The sequence below is a fragment of the Pleurodeles waltl genome, chromosome 7 (genome assembly GCF_031143425.1).
Source record: "Pleurodeles waltl isolate 20211129_DDA chromosome 7, aPleWal1.hap1.20221129, whole genome shotgun sequence".
NCBI classification, from domain to species: domain Eukaryota; kingdom Metazoa; phylum Chordata; class Amphibia; order Caudata; family Salamandridae; genus Pleurodeles; species Pleurodeles waltl.
Genome location: NC_090446.1, coordinates 630,388,049 through 630,402,638, shown reverse-complemented (window position 1 = coordinate 630,402,638; position 14,590 = coordinate 630,388,049). Strand labels below are relative to the sequence as shown.

Below are 14,590 nucleotides of genomic sequence, written 5' to 3'. Positions count from 1 at the left end.
AAAACTCAAACTTCATACAAGCATTTAATGTACTGTATTATCCAAGCACTTCATGTAAAATGTGTCTGATCACACATCCTTCATCAGGATTGCTCCAGTGATTTATTGGGTGTGTTCACAGGCAAAGGCCATAGCATGCACTATGCTTTCATAACTTCCTCAAAGCATTTGATTGTCCAGTTCTTAGCTGACTCCTTCAAGTGAAGCCTGGAACAAAACCTGAATCAGTGTAGTATACACTAGCACAGTATTAAGTGTTGTTGGCCATTCTTTAGCTCTTTTAGAACTCTGTCAGATATATGCTGAAAAGCCTAGAACAGCTCCGTAAGCACCATTCTTTTATATTCAATGCAACATCTCTCTTCCTAGGAACACGCTATCAGGAGAAGATGACACACTAAAGTAATCATGATAGTGTCTACAGGCCCCGTGTAGACTTTAGAAACAAATGTGTGACAAAAGGATACTAGACTGTGATAAACCTCATTCAAGTGTACACTAATAATGTGAACAAAAATACATTTTACACAGAGTTTAAGACGTCCCACACAGCCCACGTAGTAAGCAAAGACCAACCAAGGACCACAAACTGATGAGCAGAACACAAGAGCTAAGTACATGAGTAGTAAATGTCAGATAATAAAACAGATCTCTTGCTCTTAATCACTTCAATATATGCACAGTTATGCATTTAGGTTGACATGAATGGAGCACCCTTATTCACAACAGCAATACTCTTATACCGTAGGTCACATTGTAAACTAAACGTTCTACTACCTGTGTACAACAAACAGAGCAGACTTACTTGTCTGGTCAAAAGTTCTTTGGCGCTTTGTCGGGGTAGGGGCACTACATAAATGGAACAAGGGAATAGAATACTATAAAATGGTTCTGGCTGCAGTTTCTAGCAATAATGGTATGACAAGTAAATAATATGTCAACACGCTTACTACCGGTCATGAAAGGCAGCTCCAGCAGATTTAAATTGGGAAGTAGTTCTCTCCAGAAGTCTTCAAAAGGTCAAATAGTACACAACTTCTTTCTATGATGACTGCATCATTGACTGCCCCATTGAGCAATAGAAACAAGTGACTGAAATGCAAATGTAATTTCAGACTTGTTTTTAACAGACCTCACCACAAGTGCTTTGATGGTCGGGGAATTGCAGTTTTCTGCAAGTAAGCTGATCAAAAGATTACTCACCAACAGGTTTGGGCAGGCCTGCAGAGCTTCCAGGACACCAGGAATGCTAAAGGCTTCATGTCCCCGTACACGACGTCTTTCAAGATACCGAGGGTGAAGGCCATAAAGCTGCTCGATATCTGGCATCTTTCTCAGGAGAGTAAAGAAACTGGAATCTGTAAAGCCTGTAAGGGGAAAGTACAAAAAACAGAGGAAGGGCAGTAAGAGGAATCAGGAATTAGGCAGGAGACGAAAATGAGCATGGATGAGTGAGAGCAGGGCGAGGATGAAAAAGAATCACATGATGAGCAAAGCATAAGAAGGCAAGCCTCGAAAAATCATAAAAGTTTTACTAGACCTGCAGGTCGAGTAACTCAAATAATCTATTCGACCTAACTGTAATGTACTTGACCCGTAAACAGGTCTCAAATTGTGTGATCCTAGGCACCTTCAAATATGTGAGCTCAGCATTTCTGCAGTACAAAAAAACCTCTTTTGTTTGATTAAGTAGACTAAAGTTTGCTGCATTCATCACAAGAATCTAGCCCACATACCCATGACGTCTAGCCCACATAACCCAGGACTTCTTTTAGTTTACTAACAACCATTGCCATCAGGGCAGGAGTGTTTCTCAGTTTGTTTAAACACTCAATTTTAATAAATATATTACTAAACCATGATGTGGTAACACGGTCATCTACATACAGTAACTTTCCAAGAAATGTCCAAAAACCTCACCACTAACTTGCAGCTTTACTGATAAAACTATACAGTGTATTAACAATCTGTGAAAAATTGGGTTTCAGAAAACATATCCTTTGCACGTCAACACGTAAAGTATTCTGATTTGTTTTCATCCTTTTAAAATATTTTTTTCATCACACAGAAATATAAAAAAGGGCTTTCACAACTACTGAGATATATTTGGAATGATTACACAGTTGACTTAGTCATTTCAAGTTTTGTGTGCTAGGAAAGAGCTGACACTCTATATCCTTTTATTTTACATTCCAAGCAGCAGGACACACAGCTCATCTTACAAAGTCCTGGAACTCTGCAGTCAGAAGGAAAATTAATTGTAAAAAGAACTGACTTTTGACTTCTCTCTGTGAACACAGAGAAAATGTGACATAAAAACAAGATACAAAGGCATCTTTTATTGCCCCTCCACTTTTCAACAGAACCGAACACCTGTTCAGTGTCAACTTGCCAGAAGGGGCAAGTAATTCCTAAAAATAGCTCGACCTGATCAAGTAAGACTCACCAATGCGAGTGGTCGAGTAGATTTTCCGAGCCCTGGAAGGAGAAGGCAAGGAAAAACAAAGGGGGAGAAGATGGGCAATGCGGATATGCATGTAAGTTCATGGGCAGAGAAAAAAGTTATGAATGGAAAGAAGGTGCAGGAGGAGAAAACCAAGTGAAAAGGCAGAAAATCAAAGGAGAGGATAGAGAGTGCCAGATCAGAAAAATTCTGGCAGTGAAGTGAATAAGTAGGGAGAGGAGCATAGCGAAAAGGAAACAAAGAAAATTGACTGGAAAAGAACACAGAGTGCGTAAGAAATGAGGAGGGAGGGTTTGCTCAAAGCTGAGGTAGGGCAGTTACAGATGTTCGGACAAAGAATCCTAGAGATTGGTTCCCTGTCTCAAAAAGAACCACGAGGAAGCACATTAAATTCTCTTTGTGAGATGACTAGAATGCTGACAGGAAGTAAGGAGAACATTAATAGTGCAATGCAAGGAGAGTAAATTCTGATTTTTAGATAGAACAGGTTTAAATTTAATTTTGCTGCAATGGACAGAGTGGGAGGCATCAAAGTGCTGAAGTAAAGAGGTGCCCTCCTCTGGTACAACTTGGGAATCCAGCAGCTCTGTTCTGACATTAGTGATGAGCCTATTGACTGATCCTTCAAAGTAGATCATTTCAACTGCTTCCTATTGCAGAGTAGTTGTCCCACATACATTGTGAACAGTATCTAAAAGAGGGAGACATTGCTCCGAGGCCTGATGCTGGTGTTCCATTTATTCAAGACCAATATGTGGTGGTTCACTTTACATTCAATCCCAGGAGAAAGATTCAGCAACCTCTAGCAGTATTGTTGCCTTCTTTGAGACTGTGTGACTATGCCAATTATTTTTTTTGCACTAGTCCTAGAAAGGCAATAGCCAATGACTTAGCTGTGCAGGCTCATTCACATGAAACTACAAGTGTGACAGAAATGTGGGAGGGGCAGATTGATTCTTACATCCTTCAGAGATCAGTAAAACAAGTACTAGTGAGTTGAGTAATGGTGTTATAAAAAATGGTAGCTGTTACACACGAAAGGTTCTTGTTTGAAAAGCTTAAAGGTATAAATAGCTATTTTAGCAAGCACATACCAAGAAAGTTTAAGAAGCACACAAAAGCTGCCACAAAGTCATCAGATGAAATCCTGGAACTACACTGGCACACGCAGTCAAAGATTAGGTGTACGCATGCATAACCAGTCATAAAACACAGGTGCACGTAGGCTGGTACAACAAGGAGGAAGTAAAAGCTTGGGCATACAAAAGCACATGCACTCATGAGATATATAATCAGGCGCATAATAGCAGAGAATACATAGCCATGTGTATGATCTCTAATTATTCACCAAAGGACCATATACTGACCTTTATACAGGGTAAGGGGCCTGCATATCTTTGGTTTTGTGAAATTTAGTCTTAAAATAAAACAGTTGAGGGAGAAATTACAAAACTCAAACTGGCAGGGACCAACTCAGGGAGCCGGAAGACACATGGCATTAGAAATGACTGTCTTTACCTGTGGGCATGTACTCCCACCAACGACCAGCACAGAGATCCACCACCTTAACAACCCTCAAGTAGAGAGTTACAGCTTCCCTCAGCTTACGGGACAGGCACTCCATACACATGATGTCCTGCAGAGGCAGGTACCTGTGGGCAAAGGAACAGACATCATTGAAATGACATATCAGGAACAAGCCAATTACATGTAGCTGGAGTCAGAACAGGCAGATGGAGGCCCAGTGAAGCAACCACTGCAGCACCAACAAGACACTATCTTCAACTCGTATCTGGCAAGACTAGGAACAGTTTTCCACAACTTCAGTTCCACTTCCTTGTGAGCACCTGGGCTACACGATTCTGAATAGTCAGCGCTCACTGAGTAGGCTAGTACTTTAAAATTACCAGAAAGAACATTCAGCATTAAAGAATTACCACATTAAATAGAAAGAAGCCTCTATTATTCACAAGTGTCTTTATGATTGAGACACAGCATATCTAACAAATACAGAAACATACTTGCTGCATTAGTAGCTATCATCTTCTTTCTTGTAGCTATTAGGGCTAGCTAAATTCTGTTTGGCTTCTAAAGGAGATGAGCATTCCTCAGCTACATTGAAATCCATTTAACAGAAAAGTCACAAACTACTGCAATTAGAGCACATTTGTTTAACTGAAAGAAGTCACAAAAGCCTAAACTAATTCAATTTGCAGGGCTGCACTAAATAAATCTTCCAATATGAATTAATGAATGGTTATCAAAAGAAAACCATAATCCCCCACTCCTCATCAGTACACTCGTATCCTTACAACAGCATAATGCGGAAGGTATCATTCTGATTGCGGATCAAGTCTCTCGGGTAGACTACCAAAGGACATTCTGAACAAAGAGTTCACATCTGAACAAGAAGCAAATTACCGAAATATGTGACACAGCACTTCATGGGAGAGCTGGTTCATATAGTCTCTGGGTCCATCTCCTTTCAGAAGCACAAAGACATCATTACCAGGAACACATGGTTTGACAAACTTCCTCCGAGGCCCCATGTTTGCGATGGTCCTGGAGCCAGATGGTGAAAACCTTGTGGTGAGACGAAGGATAAGTTAAAGTATGAAGGAAACCCAACCTCCCCACCACCCCAGCCAGGAAGACCGGAAGAACAAAAGATAAGGGAGAGAACTCAAACATAACTATCAAAGCATGAACTTATACATTTAATTACCATGTATACTGGATGTGTTTCAATTTAAAAACGTCCCTTAAGCAGAAGCACTGCACTGATTTTCTTTTCCTTATCATACACAAGGTAGCAAAACATAGAGCTGCTGTCTTGCCTAAATGATGAGTCAGGGACAAGTTGCAGGTAAAGCTGAAAGCAAGACAGCAGACCATACAAAGAACCCTTACTGGCCAGCAAGAAGACAAAGTTAAGGTGATCTTCAACAATTAGGATTTCTTTACTGCAGCTTTAAACAGCTACTTACCAGCCAACTGGCAATATCCTTTATGCAGCATCTAACTGTGGTAGCAGCATATGTAGTACTACCCTCTAAACTCATGACAATAGTATGTACATAGCCTCTGTGTAAAAAGTGAACCCACAGGATTTTACCAGCCAGGCTAATGCCAAAAGCACAAAGTGGATTAACGTCGTAAGACATTCTAAGTAACTGATCAATTCCACCAGATACACACGAAAATTCCAATCTAATAATGTCTTAACTAAGAGGGCAGGTATTTATCATGGATTGACATAATTTATATTATCCTATTAAGTAGGCTGATTGTGTTTGTAGAGCCCAAAAACTCATCAAGAAGATACTGAATATTGTAACGCAACCGTGGATGTTCCAGAACAATGGGGATTTGAGTCTCCATTTGAATTGGATTTTATCAAAGTAACCTAAATGTAATAAATACTGGTTTTATACTGAACGAAGTTTTCAATCTGACAAAAATATTTAGATTCAATGAACTTGTACAATTAAATCCATAAGAGAAGTCTGTGTAGTGTTGCTATTTGTTTTCTGTGCAGATGGAAATAATTTCAACTGACTTAACGCTCTAACTGCTCTATTGAGAGTTATGAAAAGGTGTCACCAGGATGTTCGTGAAAAACATTTACATTGATGTTCCCGAATGCTATGAAACTGTTGGGGGGTGTGAGTCTACTGCTGCCAGTCCTCTTCTAGACTCCAGGCAACTCCGAAATTAGGCAGCCTGCTGCTCACTTCTGGATTACCACATTAATTGAAATGTCACATCTCTAACCATATTACACTGATGTGGGAAGAACAGGGAGAGATTCAAAGACAGCACTTTACCTCCCACACCCCTCCCTCCAAAGCCACTAGAATAAGGCTTTGCAGGATTACAGCAAAGGCGAAGGCAAGATACAACTGCCACAAGCTCATCTTCAGTCATGTTCACCAGCTTAATGCACTTTTACTAAAGACATTAGAGGAAGGGAGGTGGTGATGTAGGCAAGAGGAGCAGCCCAGCTCCTCCTACCAACAGAAGAAATGAGCCACAGGGTGGGGAGTGAATGTGGAAGGACTAGATTGTTATTATTCCCTCCCCTTCCAATTCCCTTTTCCTGGCTGGTTTATTTTATGTTGAGGATAGCTTCTTCCTCTCACAATGCTTCTTTGCTGGGGAAAAGCATTGTGACAAGAATGAGCTGTGCCTCTGTGCCCCGGTAAAGAGACAGGTGCTGTTTGGTATTAATTCTTTGGGTGAAAAAATATTAACAGTATTTAACTCCTTGGGGGGGGCACAGATATACATAGCCTTCCTCTCACAAAGTTTAACCTTTACTGAGAAGCATTGTGAGAAGACACATCTATCCTCAACATGACAGTGGGGGTACCGACACACAATTCTTTCCTCTCATAATGCTCCTCTATCTATCGATTTTTTCTTAGCCTGTGAAAAAACCCATACAGTGTCTAGCTCCGTGCAGGGGCACAGACACACCCCTAAACAAGCAGAAATCACCTGGCATGTAAAGGAAGATTACAGAAACCTATTGAAATAACAGGCATTGGCAAAGAGAATAGATCTCGCCTACTGAAGAGCTATTGGCTTTGACAATGTGTTTTAGCCACGTTGTAACACCAGTGTGGCTGCTGTTCACCACTGCTAAAAATTGGTGGCGTGAAGTGGAGGGGGATGGGGTAGATTGGAGTGGGGTAGATTGCAGGTGAGTTGAGTAGACTGTGGTAGAGAGGCACATAATGGAGTCAGGTGGAGTGTGGTAGGTTGTATTGAAGTGGAGTCGGGTAGATTGAATTGGGGTGGAATGGAGTGAAGTAGGTTGGAGTAGGGTAGATCAGGGTACCTTGGGGAGAGGGAAGTGGGATATATTGGGGTAGATAGGAGTGGGGTGGATTTCGAGTAGAGTGGAAGGATTATAGTGGGGTAGATTGGAGTGGAATAGATTGGAGTGAGGTAGTTGGAGGACTGAGGTAGACTGGAGTGGTGTGGGATAGATTTGAGTGGGGCGAGTGGGGTGGACTGGGATAGCTTGAATTGGGGTGGATTTGGATGGAGCAGGGTAGATTGGGGTGGAGTGCAGTAGGTTGGGGAAGAGTGGAGAACGGTGGAATGGGGTAGAGTGGTGTGGGGTGGGGTAGATTGCAAAGGAGTAGACTGAATGGATTGGGGTAGATCAGAGTGGAGTGGTGTACAGTGGACTGGAGTAGACTTGTGTAGGGTAGATTATAGTTTGGGAGATTGGAGTGAAGTGGGGTAGAGTGAAGTGGTTTAGATTGGAGTGGAGTGGACTGGGCTAGTTTGGAAAGCAGTGGATTGGGGAAGAGTGGAAAACAATGGATTGGGGTAAACTGGAGTGGGGTAAATTGACTGCAAAGAAGTATATTTGAGTGAAGTGGGGATAAATTGACTGAGGTAGGTGGGAGTGGGGTAGATTATAGTCAGGTAGATTTCAGTCAAGTGGGGTATATTGGAGTGGAGTGGGTTGGGGTAGGTCGGATTGAAGTGGTGTACACTGGGGAACAGTGGAGAACGGTGGACTGGGGTAGGTCGGATTGAAGTAGGGTAGATTGGACTGGGGTAGATTAGAGTGGAGCGGGGTAGACTGAAGTAGAGTAGACTGAGTGGAGATGAATAGAGTGGTGTGGTGTAGTTTGGAACAGGGTCGGTAAATTCAAATGGGGTAGAGTGCGGCAGACTGGAGTGGGACACACTGGGTTAGAGTGGAGTAGATTGGGGTAAAATGGAGTGAAGTTCAGCGGTGTGGTGTGGAGGGGCGTAAAGTGGAGTGAGTGACGTAGACGGGAGTGGCATGCAGTCGGGTGGTGTATCAGAGTAGAGTGGCATGGCAGAGATTGGAAGGGCATGGTGTGAAGTGGAGTGGTGTAGTGTGGAGTATGCATGGTATGGTAGTGCATTGCCATTATAGACAATACCTTTACAATTGAAAATATTTGCACCAAAATACAGTTTCACTGCACACAAATGATTATGTGTGCAAATGTCATCACCTAGTGAACTGATGGGTTCTGATCGTATTCAATATTTTTTGCCACCACACTTCAGAATTACAAAAAAATGTGCTTCACTTGTGCTAGTTCTGATATATTCTGAAACATCAGCACAGTTCATTCGGATTCTCCTGCGCTGTGCTTGTGAAGTCTACTATATTTAATATAAATTTTAAAAGGGGCTTACATCCCGCCCACTTACTTTTTCTGCGTTTATATTAGCTGTAGCACTATTTCCTGCATTTACCAATGCATGTTCCTCGTGGGTTTGCTCTTATCAGTGTCCCGAGGCCCAATTACCATGTCATCCACTTTGGTTTAAGAATTTCTTCTCTTAATAGATTTGTTACTCTACACATAACGTAAACTCCAAAGACGGCATTGGAGCGCTTCACAGGCATGGAGAGATTAAGGGCCTAATTAAGAGTTTGGCAGATGAGAAAGCCGGTCTGCCAAACTCCCGACAGGGTGGCCCTCGCCTTCACGGTGACCACTCCGCCCGAGTAATTAAGAGAAAACTGAGGTTTCTACCGCTGGCCTAGCGGGAAACAGGCAGCAGCATTGCCCCCAGCTCGTAACTGAGCCGACGGCAATGCTGTAGCCCGCAAGGTTCTGCGGCACCCATGCAATGCTCACTGCCTGCAAAGCAGACAGAGAACACTGCAGTGGTGCTGGTCGGGGTTCAGCACTGCCCATGTCAAGGGTATGGACAGTGCGGGGTCCCCCTCTGGCCCCCTGAACTTGCAGGATCATGTATCCCGGAGGTGCTGGCGGTTCCCTGGTGGTCTGATCACCAGGGTTTTAATGTTTGAAGACTGCCACACTTGTAATGAGGCCCTAAGTGATTTGCACAGAAACAATGGCTGCTGTGCCTCCCACCAAGTCTTGAACCCTGATCACAACTACACTCATCAGTCCCTGCGGGGCAAGGCGCACTCACCAGTTAACCCCCCCCTGAGGTCGAAGCAGACACCCACTTTAGTGCTCTCTTTTGTTGCGGAGACCGGCCCTTGTTTTCCCCAACCTCACACTCTGTACCGCACGTTCTATGGTTCATCAGGGGCAGGGGGGCTTGCCTAAAGTTCCTGAGTTTCATATTTTTTATTATGACTCTTTAAAGCCTAGGGCGCTTATCTCAGAAGCATCCTAGTCCTGCACATGGCTTTTTATTTAGTCTCTCCATTTTAGAGGAGCCATAGATGAAGAGTGATTGTCATGGGAAAAGGGGGTACAGAAGAGGGGGAAGGTCCTTTGAACGCTCACACTGTGACATCAGACAGGACAAAAGCGTGTGGAAAGGGACTCTGATCTCTGAGCCTTTCAGATGGAAATGGATTATCCATCCAAGTGCCACCTCGTCCCTATGATTCCACGCTTTGCTTGTACTTCAGTGTTGTCAGCTATTAATGAGGCTTCCAAAATGGACTCACCTGCCTGTCCACCTGTCACGTAGAAAAAGCAGCTTTCCTTTTGATAGTGGTGGTTGGTGCTCGAGGAGGTGGTCTCCTCCACCCTTTGCCCAGCAAAATATCACAACTTTACCCTTGATTGCACTGGCCCTACCTGAAGTTAAACCAGGGGCCCTGGAGTTCCTTTCTTTAGCTCCTTTGTACTTCTTGCTGAAAAGAAGTCAGGCGGGATCAATGTTATGTGCCGGAAAGCCCCCCATGTTTGCTGGAGTTGTCTTGATCTGCCCTGTTTACAGGTTTGAGCAATGACAAAGCTTTTGGCCAGTATTCAGCAATATGTAAACTAATAAACTCAACAAATGTACCTTAATTTTATGAGACTGTGTATTATAGCCACCAGTTACCTCCCTATAAGAAAGAGTGTAATTTCATGATTAAATAAAAGCCGTCTTATAAGAAGCAGTCCTAATTTAGCCATCTAGACAAGTCCTGCCCCTTCCCTGACCAACATCCAGCCTGACTTTTCAGTAATCTTTCTTCTTCCTCGGGGAGCCTGCACCTTGATTTAGATTAGGCTCTGTAGAGAGTTCATAACAGAAGAGGAGGGCGCATCCATATCATTATTTACACACAGTTGCACACGTATTCCAGCTCTTATCTATAAACATATGTTACAGCACTGAGGCATGAGTAATTGTGTTAACGCTGAGGTATGGCAGCGAAAGGGACAACTTCATGCACAATGCCCCTTGAAAGGGCATCTAGCCATGAATTTCTAAGTCACATAAAGGATGAAGGCATAATGGCTGATGATTGTGGTCAAAAGTTAGCCTTGTATTTAAGTTGATTTTTAAACCAAATAAGCACTTCCTGATTAAAGCAGAAACTAGAGCCCTCCCAGGCACTTTTACTTTTCACTTTGCTTATGTAGTGAATGAAACATGACCTTCCTACACTTTATACAAAGCCTTCGACTTAACCACATGCCATTTTTTTCAGCCTACCAAGATATAGCACTAAATCTTCTTGCAAAACTAAGCCCTCTGAATCCTTAGGCACATATCAGCGAAGTACCATCCTTTGAACTAGAATGCAAATTGATCCTTGGTCTCACCATACTCATCCCTCCAAATCCATTACTCCAGCTATTTTCTCCACTACATCTCCTAACGCTGTCTCACCATTCCAAATTTCTTTGACTGTATTAGGCTGCTATTTGCCCCTTGCACAAACTGCAACCCTTTTCACCTACTTAATATCCCCTCAGAACATCTCTCCAAAACCGTGTCCTACAACTTGTGTATCCAGACAGACAGTGCAGGCCGGAAGGGTAACTTCCCTGGCTTGCCCAGTGCCTCGATATGCACAGTGCACGTACCGTCTTATTTCTTTAACTCTTAAGAATGTATTTCCACTGTCACCAGTTGATGTACAGACTACTACCTGCACAAATGGACACTTATGAAGGCTTGAAAAGCACTGTTGCAGTGCATAACTTTGAAGCTCATTGTAATTTCATTCTGAACCAATATTTCTGACCATATTAATGAAGTTACGTCTTTGACTTACTCAAGTGTTCATTGGGATGAAGTGAGCTTTTGGTAGGTTTGCACAAACTCCATACCTGTTTTTCCAAACTAGATCCTGTGCAGTGGTTGTACCAATCAAGGTGCATGTGTTGCTCCATTTCTGTGGCCCCCCACAACACCGGGTCCTCCTCTAAAAGTTTTACTTAAGAGATATTTTCAGGGTTTCATTGATGTAAAGAAATGGCCCCCTGTTGCAGTTACCCCCCACTTTTTGCCTGATACTGATGCTGACTTGACTGAGAAGTGTGCTGGGACCCTGCTAACCAGGCCCCAGCACCAGCGTTCTTTCACCTAAAATGTACCATTGTTTCCACAATTGGCACAACCCTGGCACCTAGGTAAGTCCCTTGTAACTGGTACCCCTGGTACCAAGGGCCCTGGTGCCAGGGGAGGTCTCTAAGGGCTGCAGCATGTCTTATGCCACCCTAGGGACCCCTCACTCAGCACAGACACACTGCTTGCCAGCTTGTGTGTGCTGATGGGGAGAAAATGACTAAGTCGACCTGGCACTCCCCTCAGGGTGCCATGCCAACCTCCCACTGCCTGTGGCATAGGTAAGTCACCCCTCTAGTAGGCCTTACAGCCCTAAGGCAGGGTGCACTATACCACAGGTGAGGGCATATGTGCATGAGCACTATGCCCCTACAGTGTCTAAGCAAAACCTTAGACATTGTAAGTGCAGGGTAGCCATAAGAGTATATGGGCTGGGAGTCTGTCAAAAACGAACTCCACAGCTCCATAATGGCTACACTGAATACTGGGAAGTTTAGCATCAAACTTCTCAGAATAATAAACCCACACTGATGCCAGTGTTGGATTTATTAAAAAATGCACACAGAGGGCATCTTAGAGATACCCCCTGTATTTTACCCAATTGCTCAGTGCAGGACTGACTGGTCTGTGCCAGCCTGCTGCTGAGAGACGAGTGTCTGACCTCATGCGGTGAGAGCCTTTGTGCTCTCTGAGGACAGAAACAAAGCCTGCTCTGGGTGGAGGTGCTTCACACCTCCCCCCTGCAGGAACTGTAACACCTAGCAGTGAGCTTCAAAGGCTCAAGCTTCGTGTTACAATGCCCCAGGGCACTCCAGCTAGTGGAGATGCCCGCCCCCTGGACCCAGCCCCCACTTTTGGCGGCAAGTCCAGGAGAGATAATGAGAAAAACAAGGAGGAGTCACTGGCCAGTCAGGACAGCCCCTAAGGTATCCTGAGCTGAGGTGACTCTGACTTTTAGAAATCCTCCATCTTGTAGAAGGAGGATTCCCCCAATAGGGATAGGAATGTGACCCCCTCCCCTTGGGAGGAGGCACAAAGAGGGTGTACCCACCCTCAGGGCTAGTAGCCATTGGCTACTAACCCCCCAGACCTAAACACGCCCTTAAATTTAGTATTTAAGGGCTTCCCTGAACCTAAAGATTTAGATTCCTGAAACTACAAGAAGAAGAGGACTGCTGAGCTGAAAAACCCCTGCAGAGGAAGAACAGAAGACACCAACTGCTTTGGCCCCAGACTTACCGGCCTGTCTCCTGCCTTCCAAAGAAACCTGCTCCAGCGACGCTTTCCAAGGGACCAGCGACCTCTGAATCCTCTGAGGACTGCCCTGCTTCAAGAAAGACACGAAACTCCCGAGGACAGCGGCACTGCTCCAAAAGAACTGCAACTTTGTTTCAAGGAGCAGATTTAAAGACCCCTGCAACTCCCCGCAAGAAGCGTGAGACTTGCAACACTGCACCCGGCGACCCCGACTCGACTGGTGGAGAACCAACACCTCAGGGAGGACCCTCCGGCGACTCCGAGACCGTGAGTAACCAAAGTTGTCCCCCCTGAGCCCCCACAGCGACGCCTGCAGAGGGAATCCCGAGGCTCCCCCTGACCGCGACTGCCTGAACTCCATTTCCCGACGGCTGGAAAAGACCCTGCACCCGCAGCCCCCAGCACCTAAAGGAACGGAACTCCTGTGCAGGAGTGACCCCCAGGAGGCCCTCTCCCTTGTCCAGGTGGTGGCTACCCCGAGGAGCCCCCCCTTGCCTGCCTGCAACGCTGAAGAGATCCCTTGATCTCTCATTGAAAACCATTGAAAACCGGACGCGTGTTTGCACACTGCACCCGGCCGCCCCCGCGCTGCTGAGGGTGTACTTTTTGTGCTGACTTGTGTCCCCCCCGGTGCCCTACAAAACCCCCCTGGTCTGCCCTCCGAAGACGCGGGTACTTACCTGCTGGCAGACTGGAACCGGGGCACCCCCTTCTCTCCATTGAAGCCTATGTGTTTTGGGCACCTCTTTGACCTCTGCACCTGAGCTGCTGGTGTGGTAACTTTGGGGTTGCTCTGAACCCCCAACGGTGGGCTACCTTGGACCAAGAACTGAAACCTGTAAGTGACTTACTTACCTGTGAAACCTAACAATACTTTACCTCCCCCAGGAACTGTGAAAATTGCACTGTGACCACTTTTAAAACAGCTTATTGTGTTTTATGTAAAAAGTATACATGCTAATGTAATGATTCAAAGTTCCTAAAGTACTTACCTGCAATACCTTTCAAATGAGATATTACATGTAGAATTTGAACCTGTGGTTCTTAAAATAAACTAAGAAAATATATTTTTCTATAACAAAACCTATTGGCTGGATTTGTCTCTGAGTGTGTGTTCCTCATTTATTGCCTGTGTGTATGTACAACAAATGCTTAACACTACTCCTTTGATAAGCCTACTGCTCGACCACACTACCACAAAATAGAGCATTAGTATTATCTCTTTTTGCCACTATCTTACCTCTAAGGGGAACCCTTGGACTCTGTGCATACTATTCCTTACTTTGAAATAGTGCATACAGAGCCAACTTCCTACATTGGTGGATCAGCGGTGGGGTACAAGACTTTGCATTTGCTGGACTACTCAGTCAATACCTGATCACACGACAAATTCCAAAAATTGTCATTAGAAATTGATTTTTTGCAATTTTAAATTTTTCTAAATTCTTTAAAGTCCTGCTAGGGCCTTGTGTTAGTCCCTGTTAGCATTGCTTTTAGAGTTTAAAGTTTGGTAAAAGTTTGAATTAGAACCTAGAACTAGTTTTAGATTCTTAAAAAGTATTTCAACTTTTAGAAGCATAATGTCTAGTA

General features: G+C 44.2%; 1 protein-coding gene across 2 annotated transcripts in view; it reads right to left on the bottom strand.

Annotated features, from left to right (window-relative positions):
- The window catches only part of FBXO38 (F-box protein 38), a 424,910-nt gene that overhangs the window by 375,293 nt on the left and 35,027 nt on the right, over window positions 1–14,590 (bottom strand). For both annotated transcript variants that reach the window (XM_069244595.1, XM_069244596.1), the window contains exons 2-4: window positions 4,886–5,047; window positions 3,983–4,116; window positions 1,204–1,367 (exon numbers count right to left, since the gene is read on the bottom strand). In XM_069244595.1, coding sequence (XP_069100696.1) covers window positions 1,204–1,367; window positions 3,983–4,116; window positions 4,886–5,013 — 426 coding nt within the window. In that variant the 5' untranslated portion in view covers window positions 5,014–5,047. The remainder of the gene's footprint in view (window positions 1–1,203; window positions 1,368–3,982; window positions 4,117–4,885; window positions 5,048–14,590) is intronic.